Below are 12,654 nucleotides of genomic sequence, written 5' to 3'. Positions count from 1 at the left end.
TAAAAATCTAAATACAGAAGTATTCAATCTTTATTCCTTCATATTTCTTCTTTCATATTTCACCCTTTTTCACTCTGGGACAATAAATACAAATAAATTTAAGTATTTTATATTGCAACAGATCTTCCTATTATGGTATGCTTTTTAAATTGCTTTTACTTTCCTTCATTTATATTAATCTGTTTTCATGATCAGTTTTACATTTATTTGCTATTTATAATCAGGAGTTTATATGTACATTAAGCTTTCTGGAGCTTATATCACTGTTGCTTGTTTGGCTTTTACAAAAATGGTTCCTTCTTGTTCCTTGATTAATCCACATTCTCAATTTTTTTTTCCTTTTTTATTTGCTTTATAATTATAATCTATGGCTTCACTACCCCCTTCATTATACATATTGGTATTCAATTTTGTTGAATAATCCCAATTCTATTCCTATGCTATATTATAAAACACTTGTATATAAAGAAATTGTGGAGTATAGAACTAAAATCAATGTACAGAAATATCCTTGAATGTTCTTAGAAACTTTTCATCTAAAATAGCAATGTCAAAAGTAAAATTGAGCTGAAATGAAAAGTAAAGTAAAATTATGACCTATATGTGATTCCAAAGTAAGATATTATTTAACGCATATTATGAAATCCCAAATTCTATTCTAAGCAGGAATCTCTTTGTGTGTGTGTGAGTAAGTGTGTATGTTGAGCAGAAGAATGCTCTGAAATATTTCTGTGCTCCATAGAGAATATATATATATTATATATTTTTTGACCAAGTGATATATGAAATTGAAATTTTTACTAAAAGTTATACTATTTTTCTGTAACTCTTACACATCAATATTTCATAATACCAAAAACAAATGATAAATTTAATTATTGTAACACCATTTTCAAAGCCTAACATACATAAAACCAGTATATTTTGTTAGCAAAATTTGAGATACTTTCATAACTTACACTACCTGTTGATTTACAAGTACCATGGGTATTTCTGAAATAGGTGGTGATAATGAGGATCCCTAAGATTCAAATTATTTTCAAAGTAATTTGAATCTCATTCCCTTGAGAAATTTCTGACACTTGGCCAAGTTGTCCTTCAGAGCGTCTTTCATGGTTTCATTTCGTAAACTGAAGATGAAGGGATTCAGGAGTGGTGTGACGACACTGGAGAGGATGAAGAGGATCTTGTTGAGGTGCAGGCTGCTCTTCTGTGAGGGGCGGACATAGACAAAGATGGAGATTCCATAGCCCATAGAGACCACAGTGAAGTGAGAGGCACAGGTAGCAAAGGCTTTGCGTTGACCTTGGCCTGAGGGTATCTTCAGAATGGTGGAGATGATGTAAACATAGGAGACCACTGTGAGGGAGAGGGAGCTGATGAGCAGGACCAGGGAGCTGAGGAAGTCCAACAGCTCTATGAAATGTATGTCAGCACAAGCCAAGTGGAGGAGAGGGGCACTGTCACAGAAAAAGTGATCAATCACATTGGGGCCACAGTATGGTAGTCCTGCCTTAAGGACAGTGGATGGGAGGATCAGGAGAAAGCCACCCACCCAGGAGAGGATGACAAGATGAACACAGAGTGAGCTAGTCATAATCATAGGGTACTGAAGGGGGTTGCAAATGGCCACATAGCGGTCATAGGACATGACAGCAAAAAGGATAAACTCAGTGCATCCAGAAAGGAAGTAGAAATAGGACTGGGCAGAGCATTCTCCAACTGAGATGATCTTTCTCTCTGAAAGGAAGCCTGACAACATCTTGGGAACAGCACAGGTCGTGGTTAATATTTCACTGAAAGAGAGATTGCTGAGGAAGAAATACATGGGTGAGTGAAGCCTGCAATCCACAAAAATTAGAGTAATGATTAGGGTATTTCCAAGGACAGTCACCAGATAGACCAATGAGAAAATCAAGAACAGGAGGACTCCAAGGGCTCTGGTCGTTGGTATCCCCACAAGAATAAACTCAGTCACCAATGTCCAATTTCCTCTTTCCATATTTTATGTCTTTTTACTGTAAGATAGAGCAGAGGAAATAGTTAAATTAATCACTCATTACATTATATTAAGGAAAATTTTGACAATAAATTATTTTAGTTATTCTTTTATTTCTAGCAAAATTAAGCAACACAATTGATTTTAAGGTTGAGTGCAATATTTCCTACCAAAATACAGACAGATGAAGATATATAAACATTAATATGTGTGAGTCTATAATTTCATTTCATATTTTCTATATCTTGGAGTTGGGGGAAATGTGTTAAATATATAAATACCACCTACATGTTTTCTCAATGGGAAATTTGTCAAATGGTTTGATAAATCACCAACAAAAGATTTAGTTAGCACTTGTAAATATAATAGTAGTTTCCTTCCAGTGCTTACTTTGGAGGGACAAGACTGTCTAGAGGTTGAAAGGACACACATTTGACATTCCCTAGTTCCAAGTCAATGATGTATCTGTGTCTTCAAGAGCCACAGTATGTAACAGTCACACATTACAGCCAGGTTTTCCTACACAGGATCCTTCAACCCAGCTGCCGGTAAAGATGGAAGAATAAAAATTACTTAGCTCACAAGATATGGAAGTAAGCTAAATGTCCATCAACAGAGGACTGGATAAAGAATGTGGTACATACATACAATGGAATATTACTCAGTCATAAAAAGAATGAAATCATGCCATTTGCAGCAACATGAACGGACCTAGAGATTATCATAGTAAGTGAAGTGCATCAGATGGAGAATGACAAATGTCATATTATATCAAAAATGTGGACTCTAATAAAAATCATATGAAAGAATTTACAAAACAGAAACAGACTCAAAGATTTTGAAAATAAGTGTACAGTTACCAAAGGAAAATGTGGGGGTATAAATTAGGGGGTTGTGTTGGACATATACACACTACTATATATATAAAATATGTAGGTAACACAGACCTACTGTATTGCACAGGGTAATATTCTTAACACTGTGTAATAACCTATATGAGATAAGAATCTGAAAAGGAAAAAGTATATGTATATGTATAACTGAGTTACTTTGCTTTACATCTGAAACTAACACAACTTACTAAGTCAACTGTACACCAATAAAATATGTTTTTTAAAAGATCAGCATGGAGGGAAGCAGCCACAGAGTCCAGGAAGTTTGGTAGAACCATATAAAGATTTTGCTGTGCATGATGCACTTACCTGACTCCACCTCTTATCTAAATATGATGATCATCAACAACGTTCATTAAGGGCATAAAGGGGACTTTTATTATAAAATGGAGACTACCATTAACTTTTATTTATCCTTACAAAGGAATCAGCCAAAGATCAATTCCTTCAATATTTGAAATAAAGTCTAGTGTGTTGGAGCAGATGTGTATTGTGGGGCATAAGTATACTGGTGTGGCAGGACACAGGGCCCATCCTGGGTGGAGGGCTTGGAGTTCAAGTGTGCAAGTGCCTCATCCTGTATTGACAGAATTAAATTTAGACATGCACCATTATACCCAAAGAATTTACTTCGGAATCTTGTTTTAATGTTAACTGATGGAATATTTTATATGTTTTACACTCAATATCTGAGTTTGGTATCTTTATTTTCTGTTTTAATAGAACATTAACACTGTAACTAAAATAACTCAATTAGCATATACTCCTTCATATATTTAATAGAATTATCTCTACAGATTTATACATATTCTTCTTTCTAGCTTTTGTTTCCACCTACATTATGTTGAATTCTAATGAAGTTGAGCTGTTTTTGAAAATTTTGCAGCCAATATAAAAAAGATTACATAAAGTAATATTATCAAAAGTGTTGATAATTTTTCAATCATATCTTGAAAATGTTTTCTTTGATGGGGACAAGGGAATACGTTTATATCTGAATTAGTCATAAGTAAGAAAGTTCTGAGAGAAGGTTTTGCCTCATGAACATCAGTTAAAATATTGCCTTTATCTTGTATAAATTTACAATGATTCGGCAAAAGGAGGACACAACAAATCCTTAATTTTGAAGAATAACAATGTAAAAATAAATAATGTAAACTATGAAGAGGTTATGAGATTTTGGCAGTAATATAAAGTATCAAATGTAATTTTCCCTGCAAAAGAAAACAGGGATAAGGAAATAAACATAATATCTGTGAAATAAATATTTTTAATTAAATCTAATCATAAATATACAACTACACGAATTGTATCAGTAAACATAAATATATTATTTTTACTAATATTTGTCCTAGTTTGCAGTACAAAACTCAAGGCAATTTGTTGGAAATACACACAAAATATGATATCTCACTCAAAACCTAAGAAATTTACACACTGGTATAAATAATTCAGGAAAGAACAATGCAAAGAACTCAAAATTAGACAAGAAGTAGTATGTCAAATTGTCTTAAAACTCCCATATTACATGAAAGATCATATTCAATACATCACAGCCAACTTTTAGAAATACAGAGATGAAAATAACTTGATTATAAGATAATTTGACAAAATATTTCTGTAATTTATGTTTCAGAAAAAATAAAATAAATAATAACGTGAACACAATTAAAATAAAATATAAAAAATAAATAATAGGTAATAGATACAATATTATGAACTGAATAACAGGCCAAACACTGCAAAATTGTTGATAGGATATTATTCAAACCAAAACACAAAATTATTTTTTTATTTCAGAAATGATCAAGGAGGTCCCAGTTGTCGCACAGTGGAAATAGTCTCACTAAATCCATGAGGATGTGGATTCAATCCCTGGCCTTCCTTAGCAGGTTGGGAGCTGGCATTGTTGTGAGCTGTGGTGTAGGTCAGAGATGCAGCTCAGATCCCATGTTGCTGTGGCTGTGGTATAGGCCAACAGCTGTAGCTCTGATTTGACCCCTAGCCTGGGAACCTCCATATGCTGTGGGTGTGGCCCTAAAAAAAAAAAAAAAAGAAATTGTCAAAATCTTTTAAACTTAATTGAATATTCTAATTTTAAAAGTCCTTTTTAAAGCAAAGCAATAAATATGATTTCCACACTATTAGCTATATAACTTATTAGACAGACTAAAACAATTTAAAATAACTATTCCAAATTTTATAAAAGCATATGTAAATATTTAATCCTTTGAAGTAGCTATAAGATAAGAAATTTAACTGCCATTAAAAGATATTAAAATGGGACATGGTTTATAGTCCATAAATTTTCTTTAAGATCTCATTGTCGGGAGATATAAATCACAGAAGCATTGCAAGGAATATTAACTAGAGAGAAGTCCCAGCATTCAAATATATGTTTAATATTTTTTATGATAGGAGCAAGTGAGACAGTATTCTTGATGATCTAATTCTAATGCTAACACGCCTCAATATCTGGATGAGAGACTAGAAGTTGGGGGTGGGGAGAGACAGATGGAGAGAGACAAAGGAAGATAATCTATTTCAGAACAGATGAAAAATATAATTGCTATAGAACTTTGAACAACTCTTCAATAAATGTGCTTTGAATTAAACGTAGATATTGAGTGTTTAGGTTAGAGTTAAGGAAAGTAATAGGAAAAAATGGGCATTGCATAAACAAAACAATGTTTGAAATCCCAAGAAAACATGTGAATTCGCAAATTTATTTCTCATTAAAAATAATCAATTCTGACTTGCTTAGAGTAAAATTTTAAATAAAGATCAAGCCATATATTATTTGTCTAACTGCCTTAGCATATTACTTTCAAATAAATGTAAAGTATTAACAATAAGTGCATATTTTCTTATCAGAAGATGGGTTAATTAACTAGATAAAGTTAACTGATGCACATTAATTTTTCTTACATGCTATTACATACATACCTATAGTAAATCTCATCTTCTTTCCAGGCACAGAAAAATTCTTCCTCTGTTACCCGTAGTAATGTCTTATAAGAAGTAATTCCTGTCCTGTGAAAATGTTTTAGATAAAGAAAAGGCAGAAGAAATTTCCATTCTTGCACCATCTTTTCTGTTTAAAACTGAGCTTTGGGCCCCAGAAGATGGGGTTGCCATAGGAATTCTTTAGTCCAGATATCTTGTGATGACATACAAATTATCACAGGGCAATTCAATAGCACACAGTATTCTAGGAAGAACAGCTTTCAGAGCAAAACAAATCTTTAAAGCTCTTCAGGCTACTTGCCCACAGGGAGCTTGACTAGGGCTTGGGGAAAGTCCAAGTTTTCACTCTCTGAAAGTGTTTAGGATGCTTTTTAATGAGTCTGTTCCTCTGAGATTCCAATATAAACAGTAAATTTTGCTTTCCCAGGAGAAGTTTTAAGACTAAAAGGATGATGGATTTCAAATAACATAATTAATTATTTTTCTGTATATAAACTTAACTAAAACTTTTTAGGTAAAAAATTTGTTTATAAATAAGCTAACTGTCCTATGATGCCATAAACATGCACTCCATTATTTTGCTTTTATTTATTTCCAGTGGATTACTCTGGTTTAAATGCAAAAGTGATTTCACCATAATTTTTTATCTAATAATTATGAGAGATTTATTCACAAAACAGAATCAAAGTACTTGACTTGAAGCTACCTACACAAGCAGAGCCAGCAGTCATGATGAGCAGATTGTTCACAGCACAAAGAGCCCTGGATAGGCATAAGATCTACTGAACTCTCAAAATGTTTGTGTGTGTGTGTAGAGACGAGGTCCTAAAATTCCAAATCCATTTTACTTTCAGTTTTTCCTTGGAGGAATCACTTTTTTTTTTTTTAGGGCCACACCATTGGCATATGGAATTTCCCAGGCTAGGGGTCAAATTGGAGCTGGAGCTGCCACCTATGCCACAACCACAGCAATGCAAGATCTGAGCTTCGGCTGTGACCTACACCACAGCTCCCTAACCAGATCCCTAACCCACTGAGTGAGGCCAGGGATTGAACCCACATCCTCATGGATACTAGTTGGATTCTTTCAACTGTGTCATCATGGGAACTCTGGAACCACTTTTTCATTTGTCTTATATTACTTTACACTCTCTGTAGCCATGTTAATGTGCATATAGGTCATTGCATGGTTTTATTTATACATTTTTCAAATTTAATTTCCAATTTTTCCAAATATATATTGCATTCTGTTCTGGCAGGAATTATTTTCTGTGGCTTAAAAATAATATTGCATTTGTAAATATAATTTCTTCTCCCTCAAATGGCTGTCTCTTTCTCCTTTAGATAAAATGAAAATAACTTTTCAAGGTCTAATGTTGATTTCCACCATTTTTAAGTTCTTATTGACTACAAGGCTAGTTACCTTTCATTACCTCTATAGTCCTCTGGTAGTTCTCCACTGGAACAAGCATGACTTCCTGGCTTCTTTCTATGCCTTCTTCAAGATGTAACTTCATATAATCCTCTTGAAAGAGAGTTCACTGCTATTCTTATTCCAGAACCCCATCATATGACAATTAATTTGGGCTGCCACACAGGTTTCAGTTTTCATATGTAATACTTTTATTTGTCCAAAAAATATTTTGCATCTAAGGGAAGGGCTCCTACCTAATATCTGCTACTCTAGTACACAACTGGGTGATTAACACCTTCCATAATGATTGCTATTATCAGTTCTCACTCAGTTGTCACACAAATCTCACACAATTAGAAAGTAATGAATTTCTTTAAATACTTAATTTGTTGAAGCAATGAAGATGCATGAAATAAAATTTTAAAGAAAGAAAATTTATCCAAAACTTGAAAAGGCAAATACATTTATTTTATTGTAGTTGTAATCAAATTAATTTCTAAATGATTGCACCTAAATTTTAGCAGGGCTAATTATGTATTTTATCATTTGCTTTTCCTCATGACCTGACATTATGAATTTATAGTCTATGTGTCTATTCTATATTTTAAAATTTATTCATGTTTCTATTACCTTACAATAATGGCATAGAGATGAATCTTATGTTACCATGCAAGGAAAAAAATAACGTTAAGTATAAAATAGGTGCTTATAAAAGGACAATTGGCTGGCAGACGTAGAAAGGAATAAAAAAAAGTTCTTTGGGAGAATGATTTTGAGATATTATAACGTCATGACAATTTAAGAGCAAAAATAAAGGCTTTTTAATATATGAAAATATGGAAATAAATAACTTTAGACTATCAAAAATAGAATAATAGTATTTTATATATACTTCATGACAACTCCAAAATAAGAACTAAACTAAAAAAACAAAAACGAAACAGTAATAGGAGTTCCTGTAGTGTCTCAGTAGGTTAAGAATCCAACAGTGTCAATATGAGGATATGGGTTCACTCCCTGGCCTTGCTCAGTGGGCTAATGATATGGCATTGGTGCAAACTGTGGCATAGGCTGCAGATGCAGCTAAGATCTGATGTTGCTGATGCTGTGGCACAAGCCTCAACTGTAGCTCTGATTTGACCCCTGGCCCAGGAACTTCCATATGCTGCAGGTGCAGCTGTAAAAAAACAAACAAAAAACAAAAAGAAACAAAAAAGTATGTAATTGATACATGAAAGTTAAAAGTTATCAATGCATATCTTTATGAAAAATTATCAGGTCACAGAGGAAGCCAGCAAGAAAGGAGGAGATGAAAAAAGGAATTACGAAAGAGCCAGACAGCAGTTAACAAGATGACAATAAGTGCTTACCTATCAGTAATTACTTATATGCAAACTGATTAAATTATCCAACAGAAATTATAGAGTGTCTGACTGGATTTATAAACAAGACTCAACTATATGTTGCCTACAAGAGACTCATTTCAGCTTTCAGGACAAAAATAGACTCAAATTGTAGGGATGGAAAAACATATTCAGTGTAAGTGAAAACAAAAAGAAAGAAAGTGAAGGTAGCACCACTTATATCAGATAAAAGACTTTAAAAAACTGTAACAAGATAATAAAGATCATTATACAATGGTAAATAATAAAGGAGTTAATCCATTAAGATGATATAACAATTTTAAGTGTGTATGCACCTAATATCGGAACCTAAATATATTAAGAAAATAAATAACCAATTTGGAGTTTCTGTTATGGCTCAGTGATTAACGAATCTGACTAGGAACCATGAGGTTGTGGATTTGATCCCTGGCCTTGCTCAGTGGGTTAAGGATCTAGTGTTGCCATAAGCTGTGGTGTAGTTCACAGACACGACTCTGATCCTTCATTGGTGTGGCTGTGGCATGGGCTGGTGGCTACAGATCCAATTAGACCCCTAGCCTGGGAACCTCCATTGCCGTGGGTGTGGGCCCAGAAAAGTCAAAAAAAAAGATCCCCCCAAAAAATTTAAAAATACATACTAACAATTCTGACGTGAGAACAAGACAGAACTACAATAATATTAAAGGACTTTAATACTTCATTTTCCACAACAGATAGATCATTCAGGCAGAAAATCAACAAGGAATCTTGGATTTGATCTTTTGGATGAAATAGACTTAAAAAACATATATATAATAGTCCATCCAACAGCAAATGAACCAAAACCTTTTTCTTTTGTATGAATGGTTCTCCAAGATACATTATATAACAAAAAGGTATTATATAACAAAAAGTTGTAGCAAGGTTAAGAAATGTGAAATCATGCCAAATATCTTTTCTTATATAATGGTATGAAATCACGAATTGATAATAGAGGGAAACTGGAAATTCCACAAATATGTAGAGATTGAACAACACAGTTCTGAGTAAACATTGATTAAAAAATAAATCAGGATGGAAATTTTGAAAATATTGAGGTAAATGAAAATGGAAATATGTCAATCCAAAACTTATGGCATGCAACAAAGCAGTTCTAAGTGATGGGAAGTTTATAGTGATAAACACCTAAATAAGAAAAAGAAAAGATCTCAAATACGTGACTTAACTTTACAACTCAAAGAACTAGAAAATGAGTAATCTAAGCTCAAAGTTAGCACAAGGGACAAAATAACAAATATAAGGGAAAAAAGTAAACCAGAGACTGAGTAAAATAATAGAAAAAATAATCAATATTGACAAAATCCTAGACTAAAATAAAAGGGAAGTAAGATGAAAATAAAATCAAAGAGGAAAGAGGATCAAAAATATAATACATCATGAAAGACTGTCATGAACAGTTACGTATATCAACAGCTTGGATAACGTAAAAGAAAAGGATAAACCCCAAATAACATATAACTATCAAGGTTGAATCACAAGAAACAGACAAACTGAGATGACTGGTAAAAAAGATGGAATCTATAATCAAAATGTCTCAACAAAATGTCAAAGAACAGATGGATTCACTTACAAATACTATGAAATATTTAAATAATATTCAACAGAAATTATTTTTCAACTCTTCCAAAATATTAACACAGAAAGAAGATTTAGAACCTTATTTGACCATGTCAAAGCCAGTAAAGACATTATAAGAAAATAAATATTTGTGATGAAATTAGGTGCAATGTACCCAATTTCTAGTAAATGAGATTCTACAGCATATTAAAAGAATTACACACCAGGATCAATTGTGATTTATTCCTGTGAAGCAAGAATTGTTCAGTATTTACAGGGTGATACAACACATAAACAGAATGAAAGATACATATCATATATTCATGTCAATAGATGAAGAAAATACATTTGACAAAATTTAGCAACATTTTCATGATTTAAACTTACAATATATTAGATTTTGAAGGAATATACCTCAATGTATATGAGATGTCTACAGCTAACAGTATACTCAACAATGAGAATCTAATTTTTTTTTCAGGAAAAATTTGAAACAATGGAATGGTGGCTACTCCCACCACTCCTATTCAACATATTATTGGCCATCCAAGTCAGAGCAACCAAACAAGAAATATAAAACTCATCCAAATTATGGAAAGAAATAACATAGAACTCTTAGATAATGTAATTAAGAAAGCAATCCCTTTTGTATAGCATCAAAAATAAAATACTTAGGACTAAATTTAACCAAGGAAGTGAAAGGCTTCTACATTGAAAACTGTTAGATACTAACAAAAAAAAAAAAAAAAAAAAAAACATGAAAGAAATAACTGGAAAAGATATTCCATACTCCTTATTTTTTATTTTTTTATTTTTTTATTATAGTTGATTTATGTTCTGTCAGTTTCTGCTGTACAGCAAAGTGACCCAGTCATACATATATATATACATTCTTTTTCTCATATTTCATGTTCCATGACAAGTGATTGAAATAGTTCCTGTGCTATACAGCAGGACCTCATTGTCTATCCATTCTAAATGTAACAGTTTGCATCTATTAACCCTGAACTCCAGTCTATCCCACTCCTTCCTCCCAGCCCCTTGGCAACCACAAGTCTGCTGTGCATATCTGTGAGTCTCTTTCTGATCTATAAATAAGTTCATCTGTGACATATTTTAGGTTCCACATATAAATGATTCCATACTCTTTAATTGGGAGAATTTCTACTGTATAAAGTTCCATATTACTCAAAGATATCTACAGATTCAGAGCAATCAAAATCTCAATGACACCTTTTTTTTGCAAAAATAAGAAAGGAAACTTTAGTGAAAAACTGAAAGATTTCCTCTAGGATCAAAAACAAGACAAGTATGTCCACTCTCACCATTTTTATTCAACATAGTTTTGGAAGTTCTAGCCATGACAATCAGAGAAGAAAATGAAATAAAAGGAATCAAAATTGTAAAATGGAGAGTAAAAGTGTCATGTTTGCAGACGACCTAATACTATACATAGAAAATCCTAAAGATGCTACCAGAAAATTACCAGAGCTTATCAGAGAATTCATCAAAATCATAGGATAAAAATCCATGCATAGAAATTTCTTGCATTTCTACACATTAACAATGAAAGTTTAGGAGGAAAAATTAAGGAAAAAATCCCATTCAACACTGAATCAAAGGGAATAAAATACCTAAGAATAAACCTACCAAAAGAGGCAAAAATCTGTATACTGGAAACTGCAATTGCTGATGAAGGAAATTGAAGATGATATGAACAAATGGCAAAATATACTGTGTTCTTGGATTGGAAGAATCAAAATGATTATACTACCCAAGGTGAACAACAGACTGAGTACAATCCCTAGTAACTTACCAATGGCATTTTTCACAGAACTAGAACAATTTTTTAAATTTGTTTAGAAATACAAAAGACTCCAAATAGCCAAAGTGATCTTGAGAAAGAAAAATGGAGTTGGGGGAATCATAGTCCCTTACTTCAGACTATACTACAAAGCAACAGTCATCAAAAGAGTATGTTTCTGACACAAAACCAGAAATATAACTCAATATAAAAGAATAGACAGTCCAGCAATAAACCAACACACCTATGGTAAACTAATCTATGACAAAGGAAACAAGAATATACCATGGAGAAAGGACAGTCTCTTCAATAAGTGGTTCTGGGCAAAATCTTCAGCTGCATATAAAAAAAAAGAAATGAGAAAATTATCTAACAACATACACAAAAGTAAACTTAAAATGGCTTGAATACCTAAACATAAGGCCTGATACTATAAAGCTCTTAGTGAATAACATAGGAAGAGCATACGTTGACATAAAACACAATGACTTTTTTTGGATTTACTTCCTACAGTAATAAAAATTAAAACAAAAATAAACAAATGGGACCTAATTAAAGTTAAAATCTTTTGCATAACAAATGAAACCATAGTAAAG

The 12,654-nt window shown here is 32.6% G+C and overlaps 1 protein-coding gene across 1 annotated transcript; it reads right to left on the bottom strand.

The window, feature by feature from the left end:
- On the bottom strand, positions 1,040 to 2,002 carry LOC110259603 (olfactory receptor 6M1-like). Its single transcript, XM_021085079.1, has one exon. It carries the CDS (start codon positions 2,000 to 2,002, stop codon positions 1,040 to 1,042), a length of 963 nt encoding a protein of 320 aa, XP_020940738.1.

This window comes from Sus scrofa, chromosome 2 (genome assembly GCF_000003025.6).
Source record: "Sus scrofa isolate TJ Tabasco breed Duroc chromosome 2, Sscrofa11.1, whole genome shotgun sequence".
Taxonomy (NCBI): Eukaryota; Metazoa; Chordata; class Mammalia; order Artiodactyla; family Suidae; genus Sus; species Sus scrofa.
This window is presented reverse-complemented; position numbering and strand designations above follow the sequence as displayed.